The sequence below is a fragment of the Grammomys surdaster genome, unplaced genomic scaffold, assembly GCF_004785775.1.
Source record: "Grammomys surdaster isolate TR1022 unplaced genomic scaffold, NIH_TR_1.0 1129, whole genome shotgun sequence".
Taxonomy (NCBI): domain Eukaryota; kingdom Metazoa; phylum Chordata; class Mammalia; order Rodentia; family Muridae; genus Grammomys; species Grammomys surdaster.
The window spans coordinates 161,141-174,693 of record NW_021605548.1 but is presented as its reverse complement, the minus strand read 5'-3'; the positions used below and the strand labels follow the sequence as shown (position 1 = coordinate 174,693).

Genomic DNA, 13,553 nt, shown 5'->3' with positions numbered 1-13,553 from the left:
AGAGCCTCAGTGCTGTCGTACTGAGCCACAGTAACCATCTCCTCCAGCAGGCCCCATCAAAGAGCCTGATCACAGTGGGCTAGTGTCTACTCTGAGCTCTGCACTGGAGAAAGCAAGCAGGGTTAGGGGTCCAGGAGATGGCCACTCGTGGAAAGACAGGGAAGGTGGCCAAAAAAGTTTGGCAAAGCCCAGGGTGAGGTGCTCAGTACAGCAGCCCAAGGGAAGACCTGGAACTCCTTGAGGTTCTTGTCCCTAGCATGAAACCTTCAGAGGGTTCACAAGGTAGAAGGGGAAGAACTGGATGAGACAGTTATGGGACACTGACCTCAGCAACATCCTGACTGGAGTCATGAAGGTGCAGCAACAGCAGCACCAGACTCTGCAGTACCAATTTCTGCAGAGGTCTCAAAAGCCCCAACGGTCCTTACAAGTGGCTTCCCACCTGCTGCTTGCAGGGACCTTGGCTGATGGCCACTTCTGGTGGTAGAACATGGTGGTCCAGGTAACACCGCAGCTTTTAAACTTACCACCCGTTCCAGGTGGCACACCAATTTTGGGCAAAAATTCACTAGGAATTTAAGATTATTCACCTGAGAGTTATAGTAACAGTGTAAGGTATGCCAGCAAGCAAATGCTTGAGGCCAAAAATAAACAGGGAAAAATACCTAGGGGAGAACAGCTTAGAGTGTATTGGGAGGCCAATTTTGCAGAAGTTAAGCCAAGAAAATATGGAGACACTCTAGTATTTGTAGATACTATCTTTAGATGGGTTGGGGCTTTCCCCACAAAGCAGGAATCAGCTACCGTGGTAACCAAGAAGATATAAGAAGAAATCTTCCAGAGGTTTCAAGTGCCCAAGGTAATTGGATCAGATGACAGTCATACTTTAGTTTCTAAGCTAAGTCAGGGATTGTCAGAGATATTGGGGACTAATTGGAAACTCCATTGTTCCTACTGTCCCTAGAGCTCAGGGTAGGTAGAGAGGATGAACAGAACCCTAAAAACAGACCTTAACTAAATTGCCCTTGGAAACTGGCGCTGGCTGGGTGGTACCCAGTGTCCTGGCCCTATTCTGAGCCTAGAACACCCCTCTTGTGTGGGACCCCCACTTCCTTGACTCCCCCTGCCCCAAAAGACTTTTCAGGCTAATAAGGATATTATGGCTAGATTGTAAGCTTTCCAAATCAGACACCAGGAACTGTGACCTACACTTAGTTATCTGTATAAGGAAGGTACACCAGAGGTTCCACGTGAGTAAGCAAAGTAAAAGAGGCTGTTCCTGGTGCTGTTGACCATCCCAACCTCTGTTGAAGTATTTCAAGTAATTGCCTGACGTCACAAAACTCAGACCAACACCTGCACCTGATGCCAACTGGAGGGCAGCAGGACACCTGAGCAATCCCCTCAAGTTCAAGATCACCTGCTGTTATGCAAGGCCAGAGAAACCATTAAATGGCTATGGTGTGTCTTCCTTCCCATACTGAGCCTCAGCACCCCATACAACCTTACCAAAGTAACTTGGCAAGTACTCTTAGCCATTGGAACTGTGGCTTAGTCCACTACAGTGGAACACCCGCCTTGTGCCTGGCTGCCACACCTTGTCTTTGATCTCTGTAAGTTAGCAGCAGGCCTTGACTCCTGGGATATCCCCAACCTAGAGACACAGGGGTGGAGATTACCCAAATGTTGGGAACAAGGGACCTTTGAATCAAAACCATGTCCCAGAAGGAGCCTTAGAGGGTGGGGCTTAGGGTGCATACACCCAAAGTTGAGAAGTTTCCTGTGACAAACCCCATACATGTGCACTCCCAAGATGAGAGAAGCCGGCAGCAGGCCCCTCAGTGTATGTGTGTAAAGGGACAGCTACTTTCTCTGTGTTACCTAAGGGTGTAGAAAATTGAGAAGTACATACTGGAGACCATCCAGGAGGTGAGAGGAAGATAGTTAAAGATTCAATGGCAAAGGTGTTAGTATTCTGTCTAAACTCCATCTCCACAGTTACCTGGCAGCAGACGGGCATGCTCCTCCCCACAGTTACCTGGCAACAGCCAGATAGGCCTGCCCACTATAAATGAGGCTGCCTGCCCCCTCCTCACTCTCTTGTTCCCTTGATCCCTCTGCCTGCAGGTTCTCTGTCCTCTTACCCCTCTTCCCTTCCCTCCCCTCTCTCTCCACATGGTCATGGGCAGCCTCCAGTTCTCTCTTCTCTCTGCCATTCCTCCCATTTCTCTCCCCACCTTTACCCACACCCTCAATAATCTCCCCCTTGTGGAACCATTTGGTCTGGCATTATCTGTCTATGCTACTCGAGAAAATCTAACAATGGTGCCACAACCAGGGAACAAAGACTTCGGGGACCTGGAGACCCGTGCAGCCACTGGCTCCAGCTGCTGTGACCATGCAGGATGGACACAATGCTGCCACTGCCACTGCTACACCACATAGACTTCATCTGCAGCTACCTGCCATCACCAAGAGCGTGAATTAACATCCGCTGCTACAACCCTTGTTTGCTGCTGAGAGGCTCACAAAACTTCCACCTTGTGAGCTGAGCCGCCGTGGCTGCCCACGTGGTACTCTGCCACGTGGCCTGGGTAGCAGGATAGGCACATAGACCCCCGCAGTTCCACATTTCCTGATATCAGACTGCACAAACTCCCAAACAGACAGTGGCATATTAATCGGTATGGAGTTTCCGTTCTACGTGAGGGACTCTGAACACCCGTTTAGCGTCTGGCCCACACTTCCTGGACAAAGGGGTTGCTTTTCATGGCCCCAGTTCATATGACTGGCCTCTAGATGATCTGTGACTTAGGACATTGGCCTGTTCGATGATTTTTCCCTCTCAGAAATAGCTCCCCCCACCCCAAGCTCTCACAACTGCCGGAAATCCTAGTACTAGGTGGCTATTTCCTGGCTGACTAGCTTCTGGTGGGCTAGCTTGGCCAAGGCCCCTAGATAGCCTTGTGGTGGCCTGATTATCTACCCTGAGCCTGATTTCCATTACCAGTTTTTCTTTAGGGATGCTGGCTGATAACTTGGTAATAGCCACAATCACCCAATGGGCACATCTTCTTCGTCCTTACCCACAGACAAATACTGCCAGCAGTCTGATAACTGGAAAAAAATTCCCTATGTTCGTGCATTTATCTACCTTCATTATACCCCTTTAAATGTGTTCTGCCTGCTCCTCACCCAAAGTTCTCTTAGCCATGAACATTGCTGTGATACAGGACATGCTTGCTTTTCCTTACTCACTGCAGCTGCCAGAGGCACTGGGCAGTGACTTCTGGCTGCTAGCAGGAAGTCCTGCCCTGCTGCTGCTGCAGCAGCCCAAACCCCCACCCCCACCAGCTGTATGATCCACCTTTTGAAGCCAAATGTTTGTGTGCTAATACAAAAAATGTGCTTTTCTCTACCTACACAACCTGCCAAAGTTACTTAAGACAGGATAGGAAAGGCCCTGTCTTAATAGATTTTTACTACTGCTATTGGATTCTGTTCAGTTACAACCAACCCTTATGGCTCTCAATCTTGTCAGAAGTCTGCTAATAGTATTTTTTAAGTTTATGGACAACAGAATTTCCAAAGCCTCTACCAGTTAACCCAAGATGGTTTCAGAAGACTTAGACACCGGTCTCCTAGAAGATACAGCCTGGATTGTATGCGAACAAATGCAGTGGATTAAACAGGATGCCCTGAGTCAAATGACTTGGCTAAATCAAGGTTAGACACTTCTCATGTCATGCGTATCCATTCCACAGAATAAAGCCCTTCGTCTTCTATGCTTAGAAGCCAAACTGACTTTGCCCAAGAGAGTATGGAGACCATGGGAACTGTTGGCTAATGGAATCTGTCATTTTTTAAAATAATGTATAACTGGTAGATTATTGTTTACTCTTTCTCAGACTTCTGACTACACTGACAGCTAAGCTTTCACAGATATTATCTGTTACCTCATTACCTAAACTCAGCTGCCATCAATTAAATGTTTCATATTTCCTTTTCTTACTATCCCACTGTCCTAACTTATCTGAGTTCCTAATAACTTGCCTAACTCTAATAAAACATTCCACTATACAATCCAACAAAGGCTCATCTTAAAGACTGCTTGTGTTGTTAACTCATGCTGTTATCTGTTTTAAAAACTTATAAGCTACAGGAAACCCACTCAGTTCTACCTCTCATGGACCAAATAGATGACATCCAGATCTAGTCAAGTCCAGGCACATTCAGAACAGCTCCAGAGAAGCAACCTCCAGATGCTCCATCACCTGTCACACACACAGCTGCTTCTACTGGACCTGTTCCTTCTCGCTTATCGACAAATGGCTCCGTAGACCCTGGACAGCAGGAAACAGCCAGCTCTCCTAAGACCAGAAAGACATCCCCCATACCCATTCTTCTAGGTTCCCCCTAAAGACATGTCACCCCCAATGCCAGCAGGAAGTAGCCAGATTCCACGACGAACCCATTCCTGTTTTGCCGTCACCTTTCCAATTTTTCCTTTTTAATTAAACCAAAATGTGGGAATGTCAATACTCTGTCTAAACTCCACCTCCAGAGTTACCTGACAGCAGACAGGCATGCTCCTCCCCACAGTTACCTGGCAACAGCCAGGTAGGCCTGCCCACTATAAAAGGGGCTGCCTGTTCCCTCCTCTCTCTCTTCCTCCCTTGATACCTCTGCCTGCAAGTTCTCTGCCTCCCCTCTACCCTCTCCCCTTCTCTTGCCCCTCTCTCCACGTGGTCATGGCCTGCCTCCACTTCTCCTCTCTCTCTCTCTCTCTCTCTCTCTCTCTCTCTCTCTCTCTGCCTCTACTACCCTCCTGGCTCTCCTCCCATGCCCTGAATAAACTCTATTCTATGATATACTGTTGTGTGGCTGGTGACTCAGGGGGAAGAGATGCCTTGGCATGGCCCCGCTGAGACCTCCCCTTCCATCATCTGTCCCCTTTCCTTCAAAAGGTACTGGAGGGACAAGCCAAGAGAGAGAGAGAGAGAGAGCCCAAAGACAGTTTCAGTCTTGGTTTAAATTTTAACTCCCCTTAGTTTACAACCTTGATTTCTACATTGTTAAAACCACTGATAATTTTGTTCTTGCCTCTAACATTGGGCCCTTACATTTTAAATCCACTTAGTTGCTTTTATTAAAGATTGCATAGAGTTCCAAGACAGCCAGGACTACACAGAGAAACCCTGTCTTGAAAAGTAAAAAACGAAACAAAAAACAAACAAACAAACAAAAAAGAGTGCATAGGTGCTGTACAGGTGATAGTCCTGAGAAAAAGATATCAAGAGCTAGATACAGAGGACCAGAGATATAAGCTGCATAACTATTCAATAGCTCAAAGATTGAAGCATGCACAAAGAGAAAAGGGGGAATGAAGGGAAACTTTGTAACACTTGTGCACTCCCACCCACATCAGAGAGGCTAATTACCATTCCTTAGTCAGAGGACACTTGCTGGGTTAACATTCAGAGGAGGAAGGGAGAGGCTGATTAACATTGCTTAGACCACAGGGAAGGGAACCCACCTTCGGGTGGGAAAGGGCCAGAGCACTTAGACACATTCCGAAGGAAGGACCAACCCTTGTGACTTACAGACTAGGGAGATCCTTGCCACCTCATTCCCCAAAGACCAATCAGTTTAAAAGTTACACTGTTCTGCCAATCATATTGTGCCTAGTCTCTGTTTCTCTAGTCCACCCCTTAAACTGTATACAAACTGACCAAATGGGCTGCCTGGGGTCACCACTCCACCTTCGGTGTAGGAAGCCCCAAGGCATTGGATCATTAAAATTCCTCTTGCTTTTTGCATCGATTATGTCTCCCCGTGGTTCACTCAAGGGTCTCCTATAAGCTAAGGCTCCCCAAGAGTGTTACAGTGTAATACAAATTCTTGAAAAACAAAAAATTTAAAACAGAAGTAAAGCAGAGCTTATCACATCCTGCTGAAAACCCACATGAACCCCCGGCACTCAAAATGCTTCTTCCAACAGGGTGCTGTGGCTCGTGGACCTAATCTCAGACAGAAACAGCAGGATCTCTATGAGTTTGAGGCCAGCCTGAACTACATAGTGAGCTCCAGAACAGCCAAGGATACATAAAAAGACCCTGTCTCAAAACAAATAAACAAAGACTACTTGTCCTTGTCCCTGACCTAGAGCTGGCCCAACTGGAGAGGGAGAAATAAGGAACAAGGCTGAGCAGGTTCATAAGGGTCAGTACTGCTTAGAAAAGGACCAGGGGGAGATTGAAGACCTGGTATATCAGATGGAGTCACTTCCTGCAGTGGACAGGTCTGGCCAGGCACAAGCCCCACTGATACACTCAAACACATGCATTGTGCAAATGTGCACACATAAACACACAAAAGCATCTATACTTCCACATACACATGCTTGTACATGCTCCTGTAGAAACATGAACACATACACTTACAGGTACAAACACATGAACAAGTAAACAGACACATGTCCATATAGTACACACAGATACAGAGACAGATGTGTACAACATGCACATACTGTTTGGGTTTGCTTCTTGTTGCTGTGGGATGGAAAGGATTTATGTGGCTTGTATGTCTCAGTTCCTATTTGAAGGAAGTCAGTGTAAGACCCAGAGCACCGGTTCTTATGACCAGGATGTCCATCTATAAAGACACAGAGACAGAGATCAATGTAATGTGCAAGAGGTTTACTGATTCATCCAGGGCTCTGGGGCCATCCCACAATGGGAGCAGAGACGACCCTGAAGAACAAATGTATTCACTTTTTATACTTCTTCAGACTATAGGTTTTATGTAGCATGAGTTGGTTATCTCCCATTGGTGGAGCCCATTTCTTTATGCATTCAATGTCAGCCCCTGGTGAGGAGACATCTTTGGTATGTAGAAGGGGAGGGAAGGGGTCTCGCCCATACCTCGGCTGAGTCACTTACTGGGACAGGGCGTTTCTGGAATTCTCTGACCCTGAGCTCAACAGAAAGTCTCAGCCACCTGGTAGTTTCTGAAGTGGGGAGAGATTTCTACTTATGTAATATGATCTTTACATCAGCACAGGAACACACAGGCTGTGGCAGATACCAAGGAGGAAAGCTGTTTGCTGGCTTGTCTACTGGGTCACTCCCTGGTCTAGTCTCCCACAGTTCTCTTATGCAGCTAAAGCATGTTTGGGGATGCCTAAGGATGATACCGCCCTCAAAGGGCGGGCCCTTTCCACACGAATCATCATTGAAGATGATAGGCCCCAGATATGCCAACAGGCTAATCTAACCTAGGTAATTCTTTCATTTTAATGGTTGCATTCACTCGCAGTCCCTGGTGAGGAGATATATTTGGTATATAAAAGGGAAGATAAGGGGTCTGCCACCTGAAGCAAACTAGGACACATACATTTATACTGGACCCTATACATCTTGGAGCCTCCTACTGAAACCAGAAAGGAGATGGACTCATGACCAGCAAATGAATTCAATCAGAGCTCAAGGTCAACCCAAAGCTCACAGACCCTCTACCTGATGAATTGGTTCTGGGGTTTTGTCAGTACAATATAATGTTTCCCTTTTGTCTGAATCAGGAGCCAACAGGCCCAGAAGTTTCTTTTCAGATTATTTTTAAAGTCCCAAAACTGTGTTCAAGGAGTTGCACCAGGCAAGCTCCCATCCAGACCAGTGCCCTGTCTTCATCATGGAGAGACCACACCAGATTAGCACCACAGCTATGGGCCCCTCCAATAGAGAGGGCCTGCACATCTCTAGAGTCAGAATATGAATGAGCTTCTTGATTTCTGGGGTCCTGGTAGAGAACAGATCTGTCTAGCCATCTGTCTTCAAAAGTTGGACAGGCTGCAAACATCCCATCCCTGAAGAGCTGGGAGATGTCAATGAAAGGACCTGGACCTGGCAGCAGCCTGTTCCTACCATGGCCAAGCCTGGGAGAAGGGACACCCTCAAGAGCCCTACCTTAAACCTGGGGCTCACGCTACAATGCCCTAAAGTCTAAGAAAGATCTGGGAGGGCTGTTTGTGAGGGACTGTGTGCTGAGGGTAGGTCCACAGCACCTGATACCAGAACACTATGGCCCTGAGGAGCCTGCAGCTAGATTGAGTGATTCTACTGAACTTCAGGTTTATTCAAAGCACATTTTCTTTATTTTTGTTTTATGGTTTGTCTTTTTGTGTGTCTGTGTACCATGTGTGTGTAGTGCCCATGAAGGGCAGAAGAACACACTGGATGCTCTGGAACTTGGTTACTAGCTACCATGTGAGTGCTAGGAACACAGCTTGAATCCTCTGTAAGAGTGTGCATGCTCTTAACTGCTGGGCCATCCCTACAGCCACCTGGGAGTCCAGAGCTTTGAAAATAAATGCCTCTAATGTGTAGCAATTCATATGACATATACTCCAGCCATTTGAAAGTGCATAATTCTGGGAGTCTAGTATATTCAAATTGTGTAGGCTAGGGCAGGCCTCGCCCCACTGTTCTGATAAGAAGGGCTCCTTGAATGCCTCTGGCATCAGTTTCACAGTTTCACTTTTTTGTCCTGACACCTCGAGAACACCTCTTGCTGGTGGCTCCCATAGCTCCGGGGTTGAACAGAAAACAGAGCTCTCCCTGGCACCCCAGCACGTCCTTTCTTCTCTTAGTGAGCTCAAATACCTCGGTAGAGGTGAAGATCCAGGTGAGCCACCCTGCTACTCAGCCACTACCAGAGCCCAGCTGCCCCTACTCTGGTGTGGTCTCTACTCTATGCCCTGGATGCCTGCTTGTTAAGTTGGGGATTCAGCCTTCCAGAAGCCCCACTATACCAGACAGATTGAAGAGACCCTAGCAGCTAGGGCCTAGCATCTATGGAGACCACCCACAAGTGATAGAGTGGGACCAGCCTTGTTTCAGCTTTATGTTTGCAGGAATAGTAATTGTGTGTGTTTGTGGGGGTTGGGAGTTGGCAGGAAGGTGGAGAGTGGCTCTCTAGGATTCTGGGCATAATGCTGATTCCCTGGCCCACAGATTCCTACCTGATCTCCAAGGCCCTTCTTGGCTTACTCTCCACCATTCACCCAGAGATCTGGTGTCCTAGGGTATAACTGTTGCTCCACACTGCACAGGTTGTCTACCCCAGGCCTGTTTTTGTTTCTGACCCATGAAGGTTCAATGAGGTCAGGTAACTCACAGAGCTGAACATGAGAGCTCTGCAGGAAACCACCGAACCCTGGAACCACCGAACACTGGGTTTGCTATGGGCTCCTGTGCTGAGTCCCTTAGAACTGAGGGCTCGAGCCAGCCATGGCCCTCAGCCCAGGAGCACAACAGGGTATTTTACACTTCAGCAAGTGGCCAAGTGTGACACACAGTAATTAATGGTGTGGATAGTGCAGGACCTGCTACAATACGCTACCTCCTCCTCTTCCTCCTTAATCAAGTGCCAGAGACCCCAGGGAGAGACAGATAAGTGAGCCACAGAGTGAACAGTGTCCTTTGTGTTGTGTTGGTCGGGCAGGATGTGCCAGGACTAACAAGGCAAGGCTACTCTGAAGGGATGGGGTCCTGAGTGCTGCGGGCAACTGAGGATGGACCTCTGCCATCCGCACCCAGGATCATGACATCAGCCTTTGAGAGAGCAGTCAAGAGTGTGATCCAGGAGGTGTACCACGGTAGAGGAGATCTCATCCCAGTGGACTGCCTTCAGAATTCGATCAGCTTTAAGCCCTACAGCCTCCTGAGCCGGAAACTCTCAAGCTCATGGTTCTGGAAACCCCATTATACATATGTCAACCTGTCAATCAAGGACATCCTGGAACCCAGTGCTCCAGAACCAGGTATCTCCTTTACCTGCTCCCCTCTTCCCCATCCTGAGTCCCCAGATTGAATAGAAGGAATGGGCGAAGCCCAGCCTGGCATCTTACTGGGCACATTCAGCTCTACTCCTCTGGCCCTATTTACAGAGTGGGGAGTTCTTTAAAGGTTGCATTGCTACAGAGGAAAGACAAGGCAGTGGATAATGTAATAGAACTGTAGAACGGTCTCGTTTTAGAACCGGAATGTATTGTCCCCTTGAAAGTCTATGATGTCGTCGAGGACAATAATCAGGGCAGTGTTGGGGTGGCATCATCCATTGAAGAAGGGAGAATTTCTGGTGAGGCTGCAGCATCTGACAGTTCCAGTGCCTCCATGAGTATGTGTTTACTGCGTGTGACTCAGAAGACCTGGGATATCCTGAAGAGTGAAAGGTGAGTCCCTGAAGGGATGACAGCTCTCTTACCTTGAGCAGCCACGCTTTTTGGGAAGGTTGCTGGGTTCTGGGCATCAGAAGGGTTCTGAGGCAGTATCTCTCAGCACAAAACAAGGGAAGCCCAAGAGGGAGAGGAGTATAAACAATGTCAGGTGGGGAAGGACTTTAAACCATGATTGCAAAGACTGTATCCTGAAGATCAGGATATCAAGAAAGGGCCCAAATCCTTTGGAATCAGGCTGAGCTCCTGGTTCCTATGGAAAGAGGGTGATGTGGACTTGGCGCATTTATGGATCATACATAATGGAGTCCCTCCACAGACACAGGCGTCCACTTCTCTCTGTTTGAACTTGTCATTACTCTCACAAGCAACTAGAAACTGTTGGGAATGCCCTGGAAGGGTTCTCAAGCATGGCCTCCAAAGACTCCTGGATTGCCTAGCCTTTCCATCTTACCTGTCAGCAGGATGGTAGAGAGAGAGAGGCTAGTCCATGGTGGGCAAGCCCTGAAAATCTTTCTGTAGGCACCTGCAGCAGCCTGAGAATACAATCCTGCAACAGCTTCGGAGGCGTGGGGATGACGTGTTTGTCATAACTGAGGTGCTGCAGACAAAGGAGGAGGTGCAGATCACCCAGATCCACAGCGAGGAGGGCTCAGGAAAGTTTAAACTGCCTGTAGTCTCCTTTTTACAGGTATGTTATGCTAACCCTTACACCAGCCTAGTCCTACTTGGGCACAGAGCAATGGCAGGAATATTAGAAGCCATGGCAACATCCCAGGCAGTGATGGAAGACTCTTCTAAGACCCCCTCCAGAAGCAAGCCATAGTCCCACTTGCCCAGTTAGCTGGAACTGCTAAAGGCTGGGTCAGCCATTACCAATGACAAGCCTGTCACCAACACTCCACTCATAGCTATTCACTCTACACCCCTGAGCCCATATCCATCCTTCAGGGTGAAGGCAAGGGCCACCAAAGCCGGAAGAAGATGGTGACCCTTCCTGCAGGCAGCGTCCTTGCATTCCGAGTGGCCAAACTGCTCATTGGCTCTTCATGGGGTGAGTGGCAAGGGACTGTCTCTAGAGTCCAGACTCTGTGGCAGAGAAGCACTTCAGCTAGCCAGGGGATGCTGTGGGTATCTGGCTGCATGATTTTCCAGACAGGATGGTAAAGTGTGCCAGAAACTGAGATGTGGGTCATAGGAGTAGGGTCTCATGAGGTCTCAGGAGCTTTGGGGATAAGAGATTTGGTGATCTACTTGCTTCTGCCTGCTTCCAGATATCTGTCACATATTGGATGAGAAAGAGAGGACTTTTGAGCCCTCCTCAGGTAAGGCCCCAAACCCTCTAGCCTTACATGCCCCTTAGCTTTGAGGGGTTCTGTGCTCAGGGCATGAGGTGGGGACACAACACACATACACATGTATACACAATGGGTGAGGCTTAACTCAGTGATGTTGCTGGGCCTGAATAGCTTTCCATCTGCCCTGGGCTGCCATTAGTAGGAGGGATGGGTCTGGGAGGATGCAGGGGAAAATCTCAGCCCTCTTTGACATAAGATAATGGTCCCTGGGTAACTAATCAAAACAGCTCTTACCCTTCCACCATCTGGATTTGTTGCCTAGGCCACAGAAGAGGAGTGGACCAGGAGCGCCATAGCTTTAATCTGCTCTCTGTACTACGCTCCATTGGTGAGAAGCTCAAATTAAAGTCAGGTCAGTAACCTCTTGACCACCCTGGAACTCCAGGGCTTCTGCATCTGCTCCCTGGACCTACCCCTCCTAACTAATGTTCCCCAAGACCTCAAGGGCATCAGGCTGTACTACCCTCTGTCCCTCCAGATGAAATGCCTGAGGAAGAAGAATTCTGGGAAGACTTCCAAGGCTTGTATGCACGGGTGAAAATTAGCTCCTTACAATTGGGGAGCTTAGAAATGGAGTTGAGACAACAGCTACTAAAGGACATCGGGAGGATTTTACAGGACCAGCCCAGCCTGGAAGCCTTAGAGGCCTCAGTGAGTGAGAGTGTTGGTGGTGGACAGGGTCTGGCCAAATCTCCTCAGCCTTACTTACTCCATCCCTACCTCAGCTAGAGCAGGGCCTGTGCAGTGGAGAGAAGGTGGAGCCTCTTGAGGGCCCAGCAGGCTGCATCCTTGAGTGTCTGGTACTAGATTCTGGAGAGCTGGTGGTGGAACTCGCAGCCCCTATCTTCTACCTGTTGGAATCACTGAATGGTGAGCAGCCCAATGAGGCATTAGTAGGGGACAGGAAGGGAGGACTATGTTCTACATTGGGCATTCTGGAACCCTCTCTCAGACCAGATCTCTCCCCAGTGCTGAGTGGAACTCAGAGGCAGCTGCTGGCTAAGGCTCTGGAGACAACAGTACTGTCAAAGCAGCTGGAGTTGGTGAGAGGACCTGGCCTTTGGGGTGCAATTGGGCCCTGGGGACATCGAGGTTGACAGGGGAAAGGGCTGCTTCCCTCAGGCTCAAACTACAGGCAGCATCTATAACCTATTACCCTTCTCTGATGGTAGGTGGAGCATGTCTTGGAACAAACCTCCCCATGGCAGGAGCAGAGGTCTGTGTCCCTGCACTCCGGGCTCCTTGGGGACAGCTGGGATGAAGAGGCTCCCACCTGGGTCTTGCTAGAAAAATGTGGCCTAAGGCTGCAGGTGGAACCCCCCCAGGTGCACTGGGAACCAACTTCTCAGGACCCCACATGTGCTCTCTATGCCTCCCTGGCTCTATTGTCTAGTCTAGGCCAGGAACCTCATTAGCCTGCAGGCCTCCCTTCCAGCAACATCTCCATGTCCTACCCTCCATCCAGGGCAGAATCTTGCCAAGCCCAACCTCTAGGAAAGCCAAGTACCAACTCAGTCACAGGGTTAGAATGCAATGAGACCTAGGAGTTGCAAAAATTCAATAAATGTTCCAAAAAAATCATAGTGCTGCATTTTTGAGAAATACCGAATCATCAGTAGGATGGGGGAAAAGGTAGTTTTGCCCACACAGAATCAAGATGGATAGGATGGCTATCACTTCACTCCTGTGACCTACAGACAGGCAGATTCTGGGAATCAACAAGTCTCATGGCATGGGAGAGTTCCTGGGTTCTGTGTCTAGGGAGAAGATGTTTCTAACTGATGTGGCCAAGGGGTTTTGATCACCCCTGGGAGCTTGCACAGCTGGGAGAAGTGTTTGGTACTTGGTGGGGACCACACCACCTACTTAGTGCAGCTCAGCCTTAGTTTGCTGAGAGGTGGAAGTATCAACAGCTTCTTCCTGATAGGTGCTTTCTTTCTCAGTGATACAAACCAAGCCAG

At 48.6% G+C, this 13,553-nt stretch overlaps 1 protein-coding gene across 1 annotated transcript; it reads left to right on the top strand.

Annotated features, from left to right (window-relative positions):
- The first annotated feature begins 9,600 nt into the window (after positions 1-9,600).
- LOC114634819 (gasdermin-D-like) lies at positions 9,601-13,007 on the top strand. The gene is made up of 10 exons (XM_028783421.1): positions 9,601-9,820; positions 10,036-10,231; positions 10,757-10,907; positions 11,168-11,288; positions 11,509-11,559; positions 11,855-11,944; positions 12,071-12,243; positions 12,318-12,462; positions 12,562-12,635; positions 12,765-13,007. The coding sequence occupies exons 1-10, from the start codon at positions 9,601-9,603 to the stop codon at positions 13,005-13,007; spliced, it is 1,464 nt and encodes a 487-aa protein (XP_028639254.1).
- Positions 13,008-13,553: the final 546 nt, after the last annotated feature.

What these genes read in the sequence shown, in the direction of transcription:
- LOC114634819 (XM_028783421.1), top strand. Translation starts at nt 9,601, where the DNA reads ATGACATCAGCCTTTGAGAGAGCAGTCAAGAGTGTGATCCAGGAGGTG. An exon ending in CAGGAAAGTTTAAACTGCCT is followed by an intron (nt 10,908 to 11,167) that starts GTAGTCTCCTTT and finishes TACACCCCTGAG; the next exon opens with CCCATATCCATCCTTCAGGG. An exon ending in GAAGCTCAAATTAAAGTCAG is followed by an intron (nt 11,945 to 12,070) that starts GTCAGTAACCTC and finishes CTGTCCCTCCAG; the next exon opens with ATGAAATGCCTGAGGAAGAA.